Consider the following 14,516-nt stretch of genomic DNA (forward strand, 5'->3'; position numbering starts at 1 on the left):
AATCCCTCTCTTTGCAGATGGTCCAGTGACATGGAGGGTCACCCCAGGCTCATTACAGGAAAAATTTATTGGCTTTCTAGCTAGGAAATAGCAAAGGAAATTAGGGAGAGGAATAGACTGTACAAGACAGTGCATTTCCAAAGCTCCAGTGGCTGTATCTAGTGGGTCAGGGGAGGTGTGGAATTGGAATAAAAGGAACTCTTCTCAACCAGTCAAAGGATTCAAAACTCCTGAATCCCGTACTTGGGGTTGGGGAAGGGTGGGAAAACTGAGATCCCAAAAGAACTGTTAAAGAAGGATTGCACAGGAAAAGCAGAAAACTGGGGAGAAGAGAGAAGAAGGAAGGGACCCAAACTAGATTATCCCTGGGGGAGCAGAGTGGAAAGGGTACTTGGAAGACATAGATGACAGCATTGAGGGAGCAGGAGGCGGTTGTAAGAACGTGAGATAGGTGTAGAGCAGGGATGAGTGGGAGTCACCCAACAGGCAGTAGATGGCAAAAGGAAGCTGACAGGCAGAAAAGGCCCCCAGTACCACAGTGAGCCCTTGCAGGTGGCCATGTAGTAGGAAGCAGGAAGCAGGTGTCAGTGGAGGGCAATCTGTTAAGCAAGGCAGCAGACAATCAGTTGTAACATCATGCCAAACACCATGAAAAAGACCATGCCAGGACCACCAGGTGATGCTTAGACAGTGGGCTCACAACATTGCAGGAGACTGGCTCATTGAAGCCGTAGCAGGGAAGCACAGGAAGGAAACCCAAACTAGAGCATCCCTCCCTGCCCCCAAGCCCAGCACCAGCATGGCATTCATCCTTGTTACCATGGCTTCAGAGCAGTAAGTGAGTGCTTTGTAGAGGAACAGGTTGTGATCCACAGTGATGACCAACAGGCTATAGATGCTGGCATTGAAGACAGTGACGAGGACTCCCACCAGGACCAGGCTCAGTATAGAAAAGCCAATGCAATATTGGGAGGCAAAGTACAGAATGAGATTACCAAAGGGGTTCAAGATCTATTTAGAAATAGTTAAGAAACCTACTCTAGCACGAACTCTCTCATTCTTGGAGGAATAGGTGGGACAAAAATTGTTCTGTATTTGTTTTGAATAGTTTAGAATTGGTCCAACATGTAGCAACAGTCTGGTGTATATGAAGCTATGCTGTTCTCCTTTACTCTCAAAGGCGATGTCAAGACTTGTTCTGTACAATATTTTCTTTTTATGACAGTGCTCTTCAGGCCTCTGTGCAATTTTAGATGTCATGAAATACAGTAGCTACTAAGAGCCTCTTGTCTTCATAGCAAGGGAAAGTGAAAGAATGTTACATTTGTGACCAGAGCTCTCAGACCCAGAAAGGGGAAATGATAAAGAATCGTATGTGGAATAAAAAAGACTGAGGTTAAAATCCTATCTTAAACAGTCATTAGATGTAGGACTCTGGGCAAATTACTTATCTTCCTTTAGCCTAAATTTCCCCATCTATAAAATGGAGATGTCACCTACTTCAACGTTTTATTGTGAAAATTAAATGAAATAATGTATATAAAGCACTTTGCAAACTTTAAAGTCCTTTACAACTACTGGCTAATATTAATAAAACTAGATGAATAATAACAATAACACATTGATTAAGGGTCTCTAGTTTATAAGTCAAAGTATAAAGGCTGGAGATTGGTGTTGTTGTTCAGTTGTTTCAGTCATGTCTGACTTTTCATGACCCCATTTGGGGCTTTCTTGACAAAGACAGAGGAATTATTTGCCATTTCCTTTTCCAGCTCATTTTATGGTTAAGGAAACTGAGGCAAACAGGTTTAAGTGACTTTCCCAGGGTCAGACAGCTCTCAGATCTTCCTAACTCCAGGCTCTGGCGCTCTACCCACTGGGCCACCTAGCTGCCCTAACAACAACAAAGATGAATAATTACAATAGCACATTGATTAAGGGACTTTAGTTGATAAGTCAGGCATCTAGGTGGCACAGGGGATAGAGTGCCAGGCTTGAAAAAAATATATTTTTGAATTCAAATCTGGCCTCCAATATTTACTAGCTTTGTGTCCCAAGGCAAGTCATTTAACCCTATTTGTTTCTTCATCTGTAAAATGAACTGGAGAAGGAAATGGCAAACCAGTCCAGTGTCTTTGCCAAGAAGACCTCAAATGGAGTCATGAAGAGTCGCAACCCAGAGTGATGGGATTGACTGTCTGAGTATCGACAAAGGGTGAATGTTGGTATTGGAAATCAATCCAGATATCTCAACCCTCTTAAAGAAGATGATAAAAGACTAAGTCCTGACAAAATCATCAGGTCTGAGCACATTCTGGTTGAATCCAAGTAATCATATTCTCCTCTGAGAGAATAAAACAAAGAACATTCTATGACCAGGGAGTTTGAAGTGTTATTAATGAGACACTTAGAAAAGGCTGTCAAGTCTGCTGAACTCTTGCCTAAAAACAACTTCAGTAGTTACTTAATCAAAGCACTAAGTAATTGATAGACATTAGTGCCAAATTTCCTGGCTGCATATGCCATTGCAAAAGAAACTGTGAAATTAGGATAATCTCTGAAGAGGAAGTTGATTAACTTTTTAAAAGAGAAGTAAATCTAACTTTTTTTTTTTAAACCCTTACCTTCCATCTTAGAGTCAATACTGTGTATTGACTCCAAGGCAGAAGAGTGCTAAGGGCTACAGGGGTTAAGGGACTTGCCCAGGGTCACACAGCTAGGAAGTGTCTGAGGCCAGATTTGAACCCAGGACCTCCTGTCTCTAGGCTCTCAATCCACTGAGCCACCCAGCTGGCCACTAAATCTAACTTTAAAGTTGGAAGACTATAAGCCCTTTGGGTTACTCTCCTAATTTGCACTTAAACTCACCAGATGTGCTATAAGTTACAGAGTCAGAGATTTTGAGATGAAACATTGAATTGATTGTTTTCATTCAGCTATAGAATTGTGTCTAAGGTAGGTCTCATGCATAGTGACAGTGCTAAGAATGAGGGATGGCTAGTCTAAATGGAAGAGATTTGCCAATTTTTAAAAATTGGGGTCACAAACTTCTTGAAACTTCTGTTTCTTTAACATTCATTATTTTAAAAAATTCTTTTGTGGGGCAGCTAGAATGGATTGAGAATCTATGATGTATTGATTCCGAGGCAGAAGTTAAAGGTATTTTCTTTTAATCTTTGGGATTAATTTGATTCAGAGGTTACACATTTTCTCACTAAACCTTTCTGTACCGTACAATCTTCAACCCAAAGGGGTTGGACTATATCATCATTGAAGGTCTTTTCAAGCCCTTAGTCTATGACTGGATGACTTTTGAGATTCTTTTCATCACAATGATGTACATATTTTGTTCACGTTGGCAGTTATTAAACGTGATTCAATTTAACCCCTTCCCAGCATCTGGATTGGATGGGAATTCAGAGTTCAAACCATTCCTGAATAAGAATGTCCTCTGCTTTTTCTTCTAAAGAGAGTAATTCTCTTTTCCAATTCCAGCCAATTCCACTTTTAGATGACACTGATTTTTAGAAAGGTTTTTTCCTCTTACATCAAGCCTAAATTCCTCTCTTGGCAATTCTCACCCATTGTTCTCATATCTGTCCTCTGCAGAATAAAGCTTTCCTCTGACAGCTCCCCAAAATACATGAATACAGCAGAAATTGGAGTTTTAAAATGAGGGAGTGAGATTGACTTCTTTCTACTTTATAGTCAGGTGTAGCACTTCACTTTCTAATATCGACAATGTATACAACAGCAAACTAATCTATATACTAAAGAAGTTGTAGTCCACAGAAGTTCTAAGACATAGTTATCCCAACTCCTATTCCCCAAGATCACTTGTATTCTCAGATCCATGCTGGCTATATTCCCTAGCCCTGAGAAGTCAGGGGTAATTTGCTAATGCCATTGGCTCTAGCAAAACCAGTATGCTTCCTAACAAGATTATCAGTTAGATTATCAATTTACTCAGATGGCCTTAAGTAGCTTTAGAAAGGAGTATTTACTAAAAGGAAAAAGAACAGAACAACACCCCCACCCCCTAAAAATCTGTGATACATTCTCCATCAAATATATAGAGTCAAGGGGGAAAGGGGTTCAAGCTTAGAGTGCATGTGGCAAAGAATTAACTGGTAGGACCTGGTTTCCAGAGAGAAAACTAGTTTCTGGGTCCTTTTCTTCCATTTCTGCAATGCTCATGTAGTCTCCCTTGGTTGTAATGTATTCTCTTAGTTGGTCCTTATGGAATCATGAATTCAGCCTTTCTTTTACTGGTGTTGATGCAAATATTGTCATCAGCTAGGGATTCTGTTTAGGGGAGGGAGAAAAGGAATAAGTATTTATCTAGTACCTTATATAGGTCAGGTACTCTTCCAAGAACTTTATAGTGATCATTTAATTCTCATAAGAACTCTGGGAGGTATTTGCTGTCATTATTCCCATTTTACAGTTAAGGAAACCGAGGCAGTGTGATGTGGGATCACACAGACAATAAATGTTGGACCAGGGGATAGCAGTGTCAGAGAAGAAAAGGGAATGTTTTGAAAGATTTTGCAAAGGTGAAATCTTGTTGCTTTAGCAACAGATTGATGTGGGGGTGAGAGACAATAAGGAGTCACAGATGACACATAGATTGTGAGCCTGAGAGACTAGGAGGAAGATGTTTCCTTCTATAGTAATAGGGAAGGTAGGAGGGAGATGAGGGGTTAGGGGACAAATGATGAGTTCTGTTTTGGATATGTTGTGTTTATTTATTTTTTCTTTTTTATTCCAATTTTATGAAACCAAATGAAACAAACATTTTCACATACAAAGAAAAAAGAAGATAGTACACAAGTGAGATCACAAATCTCCTATATGTTTAGCTTATTTTTCTTCGGATGTACATAATAATTCTGTTCCATTAGTGTTCTGGGCCCTCCCCAGCCTTTCTGCATCACAAAAGATATTATTAAGGTGCCCAACATGTATATTTAATCAATCATGTCTTTCATATTTCACCTTTCTGTTCACTTTCTGGAAGTAACACAGTTTATTCTTCCAGGATTATTTCTGTGGCTCTGTATATTGTTCTTCTGGCTCTACTCATTTCCCTATTCATTATCTCATGTAGTTCTTTCCCAAGTTTAAAAAAAACCAGTCTGTTTATAGTTTCTTATGGCACAGTATTTTCCATCACAATTATATACCATAAATTGATAGGCATCCTCTCAGTTTCTTCTTTACCGCCACAAAAAGCTGCTATAAATATTTTGGAACTTGGGTTATTTTCCTCTTTCCCTGATCTCTGTGGGAAACAAACTCAGCAGTGGTATTTCTAGGTCTTAGGGTATGTGGAGTTTTGTAACTCTTTGGGTATAATTTCAAATTCTTCTTCAAAATGGTTGGATTAATTTGCAGCTCTGCCAACAGGGTATTAATGTTCCTATTTTTTCATATCCCCTCTGAAAATCATCAATTTGCCCTTTTGTCTTTTTAGTCAGTCCGATGGGTGTGAGATGATACCTCAGAACTGCTTTGGTTTCCATTTCTCTAATCAGTAATGATTTAGAGCGTTTTTTTCATATATCTACATAGGGTTTTGGTTTCTTTATCCAAAAATTGTCTGTTCACATCTTTTGCCTATTTATCAGTTGGGGGATAACTCTTATTCTTATAAAGTTGACAAAATTTAATATATTGAGTTTAAATCTACTGGCCATCCAGTCCAAGATGTCAGAAAGGCAGTTGGAGATGCAAGGTTGGAAGTCAACAGAGAGGTTAGGATAGGATAGGTAGATTCTGGAATCAGTAGCATGATTAAATCCATAGGATTTGATAGGATCACTAGGTTAAGTAGTATAGAGGGAGAAGAAAAGAGGGCTCAAGACAACCCTGTGGAATACCCGCAGAAGGAGGGCATGACTGGATGGAAAGCCCATAAAGGAGACTGAGAAGAAATGGTCAAATAGGTGGGAGAAGCACCAGGAGAAAGTGGTGTCCTGAAAACCTAGAGAGGAGAGTCAAGGAGAAGACAGTGATCAACCACATCAAAGGTTGCAGGAGGGAGAGAATAATGAAGACTGAGAAAAGCTTATTAAATTAAATTATTAAATTTGACAACAAAGCTCATTAGTAACTTTGAAAATATCAGTTTCAGAGGATAAAGGTGTTCAGACACTAGATTTTAAGGACTTAGGAAAAGAATGAGAAGAAAGAAGAGGTATTTCTTATAGATGGTCTTAATCCAATAGAATCCCAGATAAGTTGTCTGAACTCAGGTTACAAATAAAGTTTGCTTAGAAAAGGGAAAAAAAGAATATTTATGACCTTTCATAATATACTCTAGGTATTTTTAGTGATTTTTTATTTTAATAGTGAAAAAACTGTATTTCTTATACTTTTTGTCACTATCAGTACCTATACAGAATTCTGTAACATAGCAAATAGCTTAAACATTCAACAAATTGGCAAATTTTAAAAAATCTGCAAAAATCATCTCAAAAGGACCTCATCTTACTTTTAAGGAAACACACTGGAAAAATAGGCTACTGCACAGTTCCCATTTAAAATAACAGAAAAAAAGAAAAGGCCATTTTTAAGTGGATTTAGAGTATCCATTAATGAAAGTCCCAGATATAATGGATCCCACAAAATTCAGAGACCAATATTTATCTTAAATGACAACCTACATGTTCTCATCGAAAGTCACTCCATGCTTAGGAGTGGAATCATTGGGCTATTTACAAAACAGTCCCAGAGTTTGGTGGAGGTCTTGTCCAGATGATCTACCAGTAGATAAGTTAGCTGTGTTCCCTGACAAGCAAGTTGAGATTTTTTTTTAAACCCTTACCTTCCATCTTAGAATCAAGACTATATTGGTTCCAAGGCAGAAGAGTCGCAAGGGCTAGGCAATGGGAGTTATGTGACTTGCTCAGGGTCACACAGCTAGGAAGTATCTGGTGCCAGATTTGCAAATTGAGATTAATGGACATTCATCTTAGTGGTCTCTTTGTCCGCTTGCCAGTAAAAACAAAGTCTGCTTAATTCAGACAGTGACTTGGAAGTAGACTTTTAAAATAATGATTTTGCATACCATACCTCAAGAGCTAATAACACTGGAAAGCACCACAATAGATGCTATGAGAGTTATAATCAACTAATACTCAACTAGCACTGGCACAGTCATCAGGTCATAGAAAAAAAACACTATTTGACTAGTGATCAGACTAATTCACAATTTCCCTGGTGAAAGTAGGGAAATGTTTATATATGTAGCCAGAGGATAATGTTAGCACTTAACCAAGAAATGTATACATTATAAGTAAATACATATATTAACATGACATATCTGTTGTTGCATAGTCTTGTTTTATTTTTTCTCTTATTTATATGCCTTGTACTTAATATACTATGTAGTTTGTTAATTATTGTTATTAGCAAATTAAGCTGGCTTTCTTCCATAGAATACTGATGCTATTATTGCTTTAATGTAAATAGCAAAGGTTACAAAACTATGTTTGGCTGCCACTGAGAGACTCGATCATATTCTGAGGAATTAGTCGAAAAAAGGAAGGGGCTATCTCAGAACCAGAGATCAGGATTCTGGGGATCTTGGTTTGAGAGACTGGAACAAGCATATGCTTCTACCTGCAGAAGCACTCTCAGGAAAAAAGGTAGACCTGAACTATGGAGGAGATTGAGGACTGTCATAAATTCTACAGAAATATTGGAGGAGAAGATCCAGGCTGAGGGAAACCTTGGGAAAAGAATGGCCTTTCCCCCAGCTTCCCTTCTTGATCCTTGTCTTCCCACAAATACCATAATATAATCTCCTGTAGTGTTATCTGAATATTTCCAAAAATTTTATTTTGTTTTAACCACAGAGACAAGGAGTTAATGAGAGATAGGTAAGAATATAAAATTAGGCAGAGACCACCCTCTACCTAAATTTTCCAGAAGGCCCAGAATGATTATGACTGAACTCAACATTTTTTTTTCTAAAATAAGCTCCTTAAAGGTGAAGAGGGAACAACATGGACTTTATGAGCCATTGCATCATCCTCCTTGACTCAAGACAAATTATTGTTATAGGTGTTAATCATTTAAAATAATGTCCTGGAACTTTAATGATTCAGGCAATCCAGAAATAAAAGAGCTAAAATAACTAAGAACTGTTCTGCCGAAAACACATAAAATTACATGTTCAATCAAAATTGAATGGGAAATGGTTAAATGTAAGTTTGACTATAGAGTCAAAAGAAAGAAGATGATAGAATCATAGAATTAAAGGTAGAAGGAACCATCAGCATCACAGGATCATATTATCATCTAGACTGAGTACTAGACACAACTTTTGGGGTCATTGAACAGATGGAATTTATGCTCGGAGTAGTTAAGTGACTGTCTCAAGATTACATAGGTAGTCAGAATTTGAAACCAGGTCCTCTGATTTGAAATCATGATGATACACAATCCTTATTTGTCTCTAATATATCACAACATCTACAAAAGGATGCAGATCCTTGTTAGAATACAGAAGTACAAATTTTCATTATCCAAAACAAGGCATTTATAACTCAAAATTTTGAAAGATTTAAAAAACTTAGGGAATAGAAAACTTAGGGATATTAGTATCATTTCTAAGGCAGAAGAGTGTCAAGGGAGTTAAATAAAGCCAGACATGAACCCAGCTCCTTTTGACTCCAGGCCTGGCACTAGCTAGATCCATTGTGCTATGCCTCCCTATGTCAAGCCTTAACATCACTTTTAGCTCTTAAAAAAATAAATCCTCTTTCAATACTAGTACATGTTCTCTACCTCTAGTGTGCATTCTATTCTGGGTTTTGGGAAATGTTCCTGGTCCTTTTTTGAGTTTTGTGTTCTTCAGAGAACCGCTCAATGGAAAGAAGGGAGGGAAAGAGAGTGGGGGAAAAGAGAGAAGTAGGAAGAGGTAGAGAGGGAAGGAAGAAGAGAGGCAGGAAAGGAAAGAGGAGGGAAAGAGGAAAGCAAGGGAAAAGGAGAGAGACGGGAGAGAGAGAACAAGGCAAAGAAAGGAAAATATAGAACTTTTTAATACAAATGTAGCACTCCTTACCAGTCCTCAACTAAATGAGATGAGATGCGACTGGCACATTTTGGCTATATCTCTATACATTTACCAATCTCCAAACATCTCCCAATCTCCCAATTTCCATTTGGGAAATGCCTCTGGGTTCCTTGGAGAGAATTTAGCATCGTCCTTTCACAAGAACCTTCCCCAGTGGCTTCCACCAAGAAATTTCACGAGACAAAATTGCGGTCGGTCTCATCCAAAACCCCCTCCCAAACTCACGTTCTTCTGGGCTGTGGTTAGACAGTCCTAAAATTCCAGAGCCCTGCCTCTGTTTGCATTCTCTCATTGCTGGGATCTCTTCAAGGCACCGCTCAAAGGTTGGCTGTGTTCCTAAACAATTACAGGATTGAGGACCACCGGGTCAGCCAATGCCAATACTAAAATCCCAGTATTTCCCTTGAATGGACAATGTCTTTTCTAACAAAACCTTGGCTTTCTACTTTTGAAGAAGAAAATAGGTTGCCATGCCTTTCTTTCCTAGGTTCCCTGATTTAAATACTTAGTGGTTCTCAGTGGCGTGGGCGATTCCTCTCTCAAGTCCTTCTCCACGCTGTCCCTCCCCTCTAGCAATCACTTCTCTTCTAACCCAATCTCCTCTGCCCTACTGGCTAGGGCTAAAGTAAATCCTTTAAATCCAGCCAATGGAGGCCTTCTGCTCTGGTCTCTGGGAAGGGCAGAACTCCGGAGGAACTCCCCCACCCCCACCCCCATCCGCGTCTAGACTTGCCCTCTTCTCAGTAACTTGGAGCAAGTGTTCCCAGCAGAGGCTGGAAGACTTCAGGGTTTGCAGCCTCCAGCGACAGCCTCTTATCTCCTCCCCCGAAGTTTGCATTGAGTTCATTTTCCGGCCCGGGGGTGGGGCGGGAGGAGGAGGGGTCAGGAAGGGCGGGGTAGGCTGTTTTCCAAAATAGGCCGAAGCCTAGGATCAGGATCGTACCTGCACCCGGGACTCTGAGAGAAGCGCGGGGTCAGCCTTCCCTGCTCCGCTCCTGGGGCGCTCCTCTTAGAGGTTAGGGCCAGAGGAAAGCTTCAGGAAGAACTGGGGTCTGTCATGGCCAGTGGCAGCAGTCTAGAGGATGAAGAAAACGAAGAGGGAACCCTGGAGAAGTTGACAGTTAGGCTACAAAACGTCCAGGAAGGAAAGCAGATAGAAACCGTGATCCAAATCCTAGAAGATATGATGCTGTTAACGTTCACAGATCACGGTAATTCTTCGGTAGTTGTTCCTTCCTCATTTATTTTTTTAAACTTTAGGCAAACGAAGCAGTGGAAGGATTATAAGCACATCCATAAATCATGACCTTTTCGAAGGAAATTCGTCAGAGATAGTTTTCTGCATTGGCCCAAACTCTCCGGGAGCAAAGATTGCTATTAGAAAAGGAACTGAAATCAAAAAGGACTTACTTTCACTTATTTCCTTTTAGTCTTCTGATTTAAAATAGCTACAGTGAATAACAGTCTCGTCTGTTTTCCTCCTCTCTTCTTTTTCCAGCTGCCAAGTTGTTTAAAGGCAAAAATGTCCATATCCCCTTGCTACTTGTTTTGGATTCCTACATGAGAGTTGCAGGTGTGCAACAGGTAAATATACTTCATTTGCTCTTTCCTTTTCCACTTTGGAGAGGGATGCTTAAACTTAAAGTAGTTCCTTGGGAGACACTATTCGCATGAACCGCTTGTATGCTGGTCTTAACAAGGACCTCTCTGTCTTGTGCTTGCTGTGATTTTTTTAAATGGAGAGATTGTTAAATATTGTTGGATTTTTAAAAAAGAAACACCTTACTTTCTGTCTTAGAATTTATTCAGGGGTAAGGGCCAGGCAATTAGAGTTGTGACTTTCCCAGAGTCATACAGCTAGGAAATATTTGAGGTTAGATTTGAACCCAGAACCTCCAGGCCACACTCTTTATCCACTGAGCCACTTAGCTGCCCTGGATATATATATATATATATATATGTGTATATATATATATGCACATATATACATATGTGTATATTTTAATGCAAAAAGATAGTGAAATTAAAATTCATTGACAGATGACAGTCATAGTGGATTTGTGAGTGGAAGGAGCAAATAGATTGGAGAGCAGGGTAGGGTAATGGAGGAATGGACATTATCTGAGGTGAGAAATGAATGTATAAATATATCTGACCATTTTTTATAGTCCTACAGATAGTATTGTAGCTCAAACAGCTACTGAAATATTTAGCCAAGTTCATCAGTTCTGTTATGTAATGTAAGCTCCATTTTTCTGCCTTTGCAGCACCAAACACAGTTTCAGTGTCTTTTACTTGATAAGTGCTTTGGTGTTCAGTTCAGTCCTTGTCCAGTACTTCTGGTAGACCATGATCTCCATGAAGTTTTCTTGACAAAGATACTGGATTGGTTTGGCATTTCCTTCTCCAAGGGATTAAGGTAAATAGAGGTTAAATAACTTGCTTAGGGTCACACAGGGTACTAAGTTCCCGAGGCTGGTTTTGAATTCAGATCTTGATTCTAAGCCTAGGGCTTTTCCACTGAGCCACCTAGCTGCCTTTAGATGCTTAAAAATGTTAAATTGAATTGCAATAATAACTATATAGTGAGGATCTTCATTTGGGATGGACATTTTTTTTTCAGAAGATCTTAGGTTTAGAACTGAAAGGAACCTCAAGTGTCTTCAACTCCAATTCATTTAACAATTGAGGAAACTGAGTTACAAAGAGGTTAACTGATTTGAACTGGGTCACATAGGTGACAATATTAGAGGGAGGACTTTAAAACAAGTCCTTTGACTCCAAATCAAGTTCTCTTTGCACAGTTTGTCAAACATATTTATTGTATGACCTAATAATATTCCTTGTCACTACTCTTCCTTATTGCTTTCCGTTGGTTCAATTTGCTTTGTAGTATCTAATAAGGAATAATGCTATGATGTTCAGCAGATTTATTCTCAATACTGTATCATTTTGATTCGCAATATTGTTCTATTCCATTACAGTTATGTTTAAGCCTTTTCCTCATTCCTTTGTCCAGATAGACCTAGAAATGACTTTTACATTCTTTGCCCAAAAGCAGTGTCTAAATTTGGGATAATTAAGATGGAGAATGCAAGATTCATCCTATCTGGTAAATAAAGCTAATTTTGGCCAATATGCCCAGGGAGAGCAAGGTCATATCCTTGATTTCTCCCATTAGGATGAATGATAGAAGTCAAAGTTAACCAGACCTAACTTGATTTCTCCCTGTTGATCTTTGGATACTGGAATCTGGTGATCAGGCAATGCATTTGACTCCCTCCCTGCATCTTGAAGGGATTAGGGAGGAACAAAAAAGTATTAGTCCAACTTGTCTTGGGTTATATAGGGAAGAACTGAATAATGATCTTTCAGAATTGTATTTAAATGATTCAGGACTCTTGATGATTTGTCTCTGATCACCAAGTGAGATTATAGACCAGTTAATTTATTGGTTATTGCTAAACTAATCGTCACATTGATTTTTCTCACCTGGAACCTAGTTTTAAAATTTTTATTTCTCCCTGCATCTTGCCCTATCCTATTATATTTCATTTGTATTTTATGATTAAAATTCAAATAAAATGAAACTAAAATATGGTAGTTAACTTTCTGTAATCTTCCATAGAAAACACAAGAATTTGCTGTGTTGAGTGGGGGCATGCTATGTTTATTAAAAAAAAATAGGTATTTTGACAGTTGCCATTAGGAAAAAGGATTAGACTTATTCTATAGGGCCTTAGAATTAAAATCCAAGAGCAATGAGTAAAAGTAGCCAAGTGGTAAATTTAGGCTAGATATCGGAACAAATGTGCAAATAATTGGAAGTAGCCAAGAGATAAATTTAGACTGGCTATCAACAAATTTCCAGATAATTAGAGCTATTTCAAATTGGAATTGTCCACCTCAAAAGGAAATAGGTTCCCATTCTTTAAGGGTTTTCAGCCAGAGATTGGATGACCACTTACTGGATATGTGGTAGAAACATTCTCTTTTGAATGTGGCCCTTGAGTGCCTTCTCTTTCTAAAATTCAATAAAGTATTAAGTAATTAAAAGAGCACTTGACATTTGGAACTCAAGAGACATAGATTTGAAATCAGGTTCTGATAGTAGCTGTTTCTTATCTCTAAAATGGGAAATAACTCTTTTTGAACTCAGGGTCATTGTGAGAAAAGCACTTTGTAAATCATAATGTATTATACCAGTAATCAATCAATAGATATTTTTAAGCACTTGAAATGGACATTATTTATAGTCATAAGTATATGATATAGATAGCTGTGGTGTAGTTGACTTATGGCTGGCCTCAGAACCAGGAACACTTACACTTATGTTCAAATTATACCTCTGACATATACTCAACCAGTCAAGTGCATTAGCCAACTCTTTTTTTTTTTTTAATCAAATTTTATTTTCAGTTCTAACTTCTCTCTCTTCCATCTCTTCTCTTTATCTTTGTGTTAAGAAAGCAAGACAAAATTTGTGGCAAATATGTAGAGTCAAGTAAAACAAAATACCTTTTAAAAATCATGTCCAAAAAAATATGCCTCAGTCTGCACTCTTGAGTCCCATCACCTTTCTATCTGGAGGTGAATGATGAAAGTCTTGGTTATTGTTTTGATTAGATTTTTTAAGTCTTAAGTTGTTTGCCATGGAACTATGAAGAGTAAAATGAGCAGAACCAAGAGTACATTATATATAGCAATAGAAATATTATTTGAAGAATGACTTGCATCTGTTCACCACCACTGATAAATAGAAATAAATAAGGTATTGTTTAATATATACATGTATCTTTTTTTTGGTATCAAATAATGTCTTCTCTAATAGAGGGAGGTAGGGAAAGAGTTAAGTGGGTATTTTAATGTGAGAANAGCTAGGAAATATTTGAGGTTAGATTTGAACCCAGAACCTCCAGGCCACACTCTTTATCCACTGAGCCACTTAGCTGCCCTGGATATATATATATGTATATATATATGTATATATATATATGCACATATATACATATGTGTATATTTTAATGCAAAAAGATAGTGAAATTAAAATTCATTGACAGATGACAGTCATAGTGGATTTGTGAGTGGAAGGAGCAAATAGATTGGAGAGCAGGGTAGGGTAATGGAGGAATGGACATTATCTGAGGTGAGAAATGAATGTATAAATATATCTGACCATTTTTTATAGTCCTACAGATAGTATTGTAGCTCAAACAGCTACTGAAATATTTAGCCAAGTTCATCAGTTCTGTTATGTAATGTAAGCTCCATTTTTCTGCCTTTGCAGCACCAAACACAGTTTCAGTGTCTTTTACTTGATAAGTGCTTTGGTGTTCAGTTCAGTCCTTGTCCAGTACTTCTGGTAGACCATGATCTCCATGAAGTTTTCTTGACAAAGATACTGGATTGGTTTGGCATTTCCTTCTCCAAG

General features: G+C 38.3%; 1 protein-coding gene and 1 pseudogene across 1 annotated transcript in view; one reads left to right on the plus strand and one right to left on the minus strand.

Moving 5' to 3' along the window:
- Nucleotides 1-354: 354 nt before the first annotated feature.
- LOC123250067 lies at nucleotides 355-9,932 on the minus strand (annotated as a pseudogene).
- A 198-nt stretch (nucleotides 9,933-10,130) lies between these two features.
- The window catches only part of LRRK2 (leucine rich repeat kinase 2), a 178,579-nt gene continuing 174,193 nt past the window's right edge, over nucleotides 10,131-14,516 (plus strand). Inside the window, exons 1-2 of the mRNA XM_044679106.1 lie at nucleotides 10,131-10,296; nucleotides 10,584-10,669. Of these exons, the coding sequence (XP_044535041.1) occupies nucleotides 10,143-10,296; nucleotides 10,584-10,669 (240 nt within the window). The 5' untranslated portion in view covers nucleotides 10,131-10,142. The remainder of the gene's footprint in view (nucleotides 10,297-10,583; nucleotides 10,670-14,516) is intronic.

The sequence above is a fragment of the Gracilinanus agilis genome, chromosome 5 (genome assembly GCF_016433145.1).
Source record: "Gracilinanus agilis isolate LMUSP501 chromosome 5, AgileGrace, whole genome shotgun sequence".
Taxonomy (NCBI): Eukaryota; Metazoa; Chordata; class Mammalia; order Didelphimorphia; family Didelphidae; genus Gracilinanus; species Gracilinanus agilis.